We start from the raw sequence: 5,962 nt of genomic DNA, 5'->3' as shown, positions 1-5,962 counted from the left end.
TCTGCTCATGCAGCGGCTCAACGCAAAACCCCTAAACACCCGAGGCTTTATCAACTCATTTCTTCCCAACACTTTGCTTCAGAACCCTGGGTTCCCCCTGTCCTGGCTCAGCGGACGGCTTCACCAACCTGCCATCCCACGCCTGGCTAATCTGAGGGGCCGTTTGGTGCTCTCGGCCCCCGCTCTACATCCGCGAACAAGTCGGCATCTCTGGCTCGGGGCCAAACAGGAGGGACCTGAGCGCCCAGCGCGCACCAAGACCCGCAGAGCCCGAGCGGCCGGTCGCATCGCCGAACTACGTTTCCCACACTACTCGGGGAAGCCGGGGCCGCCGAGGTGCGGCCCGCCCCCGCTCAGGCTCGCGCGGAGCCTCCTGGGAGTTGTAGTCCGGACCGCTCGCGCCGGCGCTGCTGAGGGCTTGTTGTCGGCCTTTGTCTGTCTGCGGGCGCGCGCCGCTGCGGTGAGTGAGGCCGCCGGCCGGGTCCGTACGCCCGAGCGAGGCTGGGCCCCGCCTGCAGGCCGCGGTCCCTGAGCCCCCTGGGGCCTTGAGTAGGCCTGGCCAGCTTGGACTCCCCAGGGCAGCCAGCTGCGTGGGGAGAGGTCTGCGGCCCTTAGGAAAAGGTCCAGCTGGACTAGAGAAAGGGGTGCTGAGGCCCAGCGCGCAGGGCCGGCCCGGGGGTTTGGGGGTGGGGGCAGACCTGAGGCGGGAAGGGAGAGCCTGTCGGTAGAAGCAGGGGTCTCTCCGCCGCACAGCACGGCCGGGTGTGGAGCAAGGCCCTGCACCCCGAGACGCGGGAGGGGGAGACCACAGGCAGGTGTGCCCCGGGGCCCGCGGGGAGGGTTTCAGAAGACGCACAGGAGAAAGTGCAGTCTCTCTGAGGTGGGTGAAAGGGAGAAAGGACAAACTTCGTTGGGTGGAGAATAGGAAAGGACAAAGTGGATTCAGGTGTGCAGAGAAAATAATCACCCCTCCCCAGAATCTCCTAATCCTTAAACTATCCCTCAAGAAAGCAACAATCCTAGTCCTCTGCTGTGGACTCTCAACTTTAGGCCTTAAACCTGTAGGTCATGTCAGAGGCCCTTCACATTTGGTTCTTTTATTCTCCCAAGAGCTACTTGATAATACAGTGTTATCAGACTATTTAGTAAGTGAGGAAATAGGGTCAGGGCTGTTTGGTTACTTGCCCAGTGTCATTTAAGGGGAGAGAAGGGTAATCCAAGTCTCTCATGGCCTAATTCTGAGCTCTTTCCACAGGATATAATGGCCTTTCTGATAGAAGCAATATTTTCTACTATAAAGTGACTTTATCCAAAATCTTCAGGAAATTGATTCCTCAGATTTGTGGAATCTAGGGAGAAAAATACGACAACTTCCCTTTATTAATCAAGGAGGTTCCTGAGACACAGCTGAGCTGTTTCCTGTTGAATATCTCACAACATGTGGAGAGGCACAGCTGTAAGTGCTGCCCACACGTTCTGACCAAACTATTTGCTGGACTAACCAGAGACAGAGTCCAACCTCAGGTAGCAGGTACCTATATACTTTCCACTGACTCTTGATGGATGTGTGGTTGAGCAGTAACACCTTCCACTTCCAAGTGAACGGTGTTGTAGTGTCCTGACACTCTGATAGGGCATCGCTCTGTGTCTTGTACTGCAAATTGGAGCTGAGTCCTCCAAATAAAGAGTTTAAATGCCTCTCCAGTCATCAAAACATGCAGCAGAAAGGGCAGTTGTCAAGAAGACCAGGTGTTTGGGTTAACAAAGAATTGTAGTATCACACTGCTATTTCATTAAATCAGGAGGCCAGCATTTTCATGGGACATAGTAGAGGGAAACAAAGATTATACATTGGACCACTGCATAAATAAAGTGTAAGTATTCAGTAATTAGGGTCCTGAAATAAGAAGAATATCCCCCCCCAAAATACAAAAGGATAATGTGGAACACGAGGATTCCTAGGATCTGGAAGAATAGTAAGGTCTGGTCAAGCTCTGTTCCATTCTATTTCATTTTATAAGAATTCTCACCAGCTTTTTAGTGACGAGAAAGTAGAGAATTGTCTGGACATAGGCTTTGGATCCAAAAAGTCTTGGATTTGAGCCTTTGCCTCACCTTGACTCCTTACTGGCTCTGGAAATAGGGGCAAGTTACTTACCCTAATCGGTGTGCCTTGGGCTTGGTTTTGGAGTCTGAAGTAGGTCTTTTTTTCTCCAAGAATTGGCAAGTATTTATAGTTCCTCAGAACTGGTATTCTCATACCTTGAAGCATCTGGAGCCTCCTAAGAAGTGCCAAAAGGAAATATGAAATCTCTTGTTCTGTCCTAATAACCTAGAGGGGACTGGAGAGGAGAGCTGGAGCCATTTCAATCATAGAATCAATCATGATGGCTGAATTTTTTTTTATATTCTGAATTCCTTTGGAGGCTTGGAGGATAGAATAGCAGGCTGTTAGGCAGGGGAAGGAAGTGGACGATTCCAATCACATGCTAAGGCTAAGCTAAGGTACAAATAGGATGGACCATTATCTTGGCACTGGCAAGAAGAGATACTTGTTTGCTTTATGTCTTCTCTGCTTTCCCACCTCCTGCTTCCTCCTGGACTCATTTATAAGTGGTCATGGTACCTTTTGGCTCATTTTGCAGTTACATTGTAGGTGACTGACATTACATTAGGCAATCAAGATTTCCTCCATTCATTCATACCCCAAACTGGAGCTCCTGTTGACTTTATTCTCCTCACTTATCAATTCTCCTGTCCTTTCCTGTTTGTTTTTGTTGTTCTGTTTTGTTTTTGTTTGTTTGTTTTTCCCTCCCCAGGTACTCAAGAACAGCCCATGGAAGAATCATATGAAGAGGTGGTGATTAAGGTCATACAGCAGGAGTGGACATGTTTGGATTTCCAACAGCTACTCTGCTGGACTGTCATGGAAGATATGCCCAGAATGTAGCATTTTTCAGTGAGTCAGTTGATTGCTGGGATGCCCTCAACTCATAATAATCAGTGTCCCTGTTCTCAGCACTAGTTAACAGGCTGAGGATGCAGAGAAGATGTTCCTTTGGTGGAGCTCACCGTTTCTAGGGATAACAGGGAAAGCCTACAAACTGGAGTTAGAAATAGTAGAAACAGAGCACAACAGCCTTGATATGGAGGTAGTCTCTGAGAGAATGAATGAGCAGTTTTAAATCTCAGCACAATCATTGAATAACAAGTTGAAATCTCCCTAGGATGACTCCAAGAAAACTATTATTAGTGATGAATGGACCCATATTTAAAGTGCAGTAGAAGCCTCATATGCAGGGCAATACTGGAGAGTACTGTCAATATCTGCATAGGAAGTGTTGAGAATAACTTCCAAACCAAAATAGACTTCAGTTCCACCATAGCTTAGCAGATTGAAATAGCATGGATTTTAAAGGGAAAAATTCCTTGGATCAGATTCTGTGATAGCCCTGACTTGATCTGTGTTATCAGACAAGTTATTTAACTTTCTTGTGCTCCAGCCTCTTCATCTGTAAAATGGGACAATAAGCTCTGTCTTGCAGGGTGCAGGGATTAGAATTAATAGATGTAAAGTACCAAGGATTCTGCTACATATATTCTGATATCATGGAGCTTACTCCACTGTTAGGAGAGCAGACTAGAGCAGAAGTGGATTTCTTATGAAACTAATGAAACAAGGTTCAGGATCTTTCCCTTACATTGGTCTCTTCAAGGCCTTGTCCCTACTTTTATACTGTTTCTTAGTGAAATCCATCCAAAATTTTAAAACTTTAGGCCCTACACAACCTGGATCCACACCTGTTTTGGTGTCAGAACTTGGGTATGGCACTAATTTGATCGTATATAGTTTTCTTAATTTTTCTGAGCCTGTTTTCTTATCTTTAAAATGGAAACAACCATGTCTATACACAATACTATTTGGGAGGCTAAATTAAACTAAATTTAGAGGCAGTACACTGCTATGGAGCATGCCTGAATCCCAAGTCTATGCCTACCTAGCTGCACAATCTTTGACAACCTCCCTATACTTTCACTTTCTTAACTGTAGCAATAGATTGTTTTCAGGATTAAATTATCTATGCAAAGTTTATAGTATAATATCTGGCACATTATAAGCACTCAAAGCATTGTTTCTTTTTTCCCTGTTCTTCTCACTCAGCATATTGGTGCCTCTTACATGACTTCCCTCTCATTTTACCAGATGTGATGACAGAAGCCCACCACAAATATGATCACTCTGAGGCCACAGGATCCTCAAGCTGGGATTTCCAGAATTCTTTCAGAAGAGAGAAGCTGGAACAAAAATCCCCAGATTCTAAGACACTACAGGAAGATTCACCTGGAGTGAGACAGAGAGTCTATGAGTGCCAGGAATGTGGAAAATCCTTCAGGCAAAAGGGTAGTCTAACGTTACATGAGAGAATCCACACTGGTCAGAAGCCCTTTGAGTGTACCCACTGTGGAAAAAGCTTTAGGGCCAAAGGCAATCTTGTTACACATCAACGAATACACACAGGAGAGAAGCCTTATCAGTGCAAGGAGTGTGGGAAAAGCTTTAGTCAACGAGGTAGTCTGGCCGTTCACGAAAGACTCCACACTGGACAGAAACCCTATGAGTGTGCTATTTGTCAGAGAAGCTTCAGGAATCAAAGTAACCTCGCTGTTCACAGAAGAGTTCATAGTGGTGAGAAGCCCTATAGATGTGATCAGTGTGGAAAAGCCTTCAGTCAGAAAGGAAGCTTAATTGTTCATATCAGAGTCCACACAGGCCTGAAACCCTATGCCTGCGCACAATGCAGGAAGAGTTTCCACACCAGAGGGAATTGTATCCTGCATGGCAAAATCCACACAGGAGAGACACCCTATCTGTGTGGCCAGTGTGGGAAAAGCTTCACTCAGAGAGGGAGTCTGGCTGTGCACCAGCGAAGCTGCTCACAAAGGCTCACCCTATAACCACTCTCATCAAAGGAAGTTCTCTTTATGAATTAACAGCATAAAATCCCCTGAGGTTAAACAACCTATTCAATTTTACAGAATGAATGGAGACTCCTTCAGAAAGACCATCATTGGGTAGAGCAAACTGACTTTTCTCCCTTCCCCCAAATGAATATCAAAAATAAATGTCTTGTTTATTATCGTTATCATGTATGATTCATAATTTGTCCACTTATTTTGACCTAATTTCCCAAGGTACCACCATTAATCTAGTACACAATTGGAGATTTATGTAGCATATACAGATTTTAAATTTACAATTGACACCATCAGCCTGTTTTAAAAAGTCAGCCTCTTACCAATCCCAAGATTATTTTCTTCTCTACATATTCAAATTAATCTTGTTTTGCATTCAAGACCACTGGGCAGAATTCATGAGGCAAATCTAATAATCCTCATATTGAATATTATCTGAATGATAGTCTCAACAGCATATTCTAACAAATCACCCATGTTCATAGCAGAGGCCCTAGCCTTTCCTTACAAAAATGGGATCCCTTCCGAGCCTGCACTGTGGTTTACTTCAGTCTTCCACTCCTAACTGGGATAGAGATAACTTGCCTATAGCCAAAGAGCAGACAACTATCTACAACAGTTGACACAATGACTCTCACTCCCTTTTGGCAACAGCAGCAATATCTCAAGAGTTAGAGTCACCTAGTAAGGGCATAAGTGTCCTCATTACTGAGCTCAAATTTGTAGTCAATAATGAAGTTCCAGTCCTCCAACAACACAATCCTCTTCCTCCTACACAGATACATGCATGCACACACAGAAGAAATTTGGAAAGTAATAGTTTTTTACCTCTAGTGGATGAGATTTGAGGAATAGTGGAGACGAGAAGTTGGTTTTGAGGGGGAATTTCCAATTTTTTTAACTTCAGCCATCTCTAAATTTTCATTCTGAGCTTTTTTGTAATTAAAATGATGAATGATGTAGATGGAGTGGTTTTCTTGATAAGATA

General features: G+C 44.9%; 1 protein-coding gene across 5 annotated transcripts; it reads left to right on the top strand.

Moving 5' to 3' along the window:
- Positions 1-388: 388 nt before the first annotated feature.
- Positions 389-5,138, top strand: ZNF32 (zinc finger protein 32). Of its 5 annotated transcripts, none has more exons than XM_069541536.1 (3): positions 389-460; positions 2,820-2,959; positions 4,205-5,138. In XM_069541536.1, the coding sequence occupies exons 2-3, from the start codon at positions 2,890-2,892 to the stop codon at positions 4,954-4,956; spliced, it is 822 nt and encodes a 273-aa protein (XP_069397637.1). In that variant the 5' UTR covers positions 389-460; positions 2,820-2,889; the 3' UTR covers positions 4,957-5,138. The 5 variants fall into 5 exon arrangements, with proteins under 5 accessions (XP_069397637.1, XP_059890586.1, XP_059890588.1 ...); XM_060034603.1 differs by having other exon boundaries at positions 4,163-5,138; XM_060034605.1 differs by lacking the exon at positions 389-460 and adding an exon at positions 860-880 and having other exon boundaries at positions 4,163-5,138.
- Positions 5,139-5,962: the final 824 nt, after the last annotated feature.

Source organism: Delphinus delphis, chromosome 16, assembly GCF_949987515.2.
Source record: "Delphinus delphis chromosome 16, mDelDel1.2, whole genome shotgun sequence".
NCBI classification, from domain to species: Eukaryota; Metazoa; Chordata; class Mammalia; order Artiodactyla; family Delphinidae; genus Delphinus; species Delphinus delphis.
This window is presented reverse-complemented; position numbering and strand designations above follow the sequence as displayed.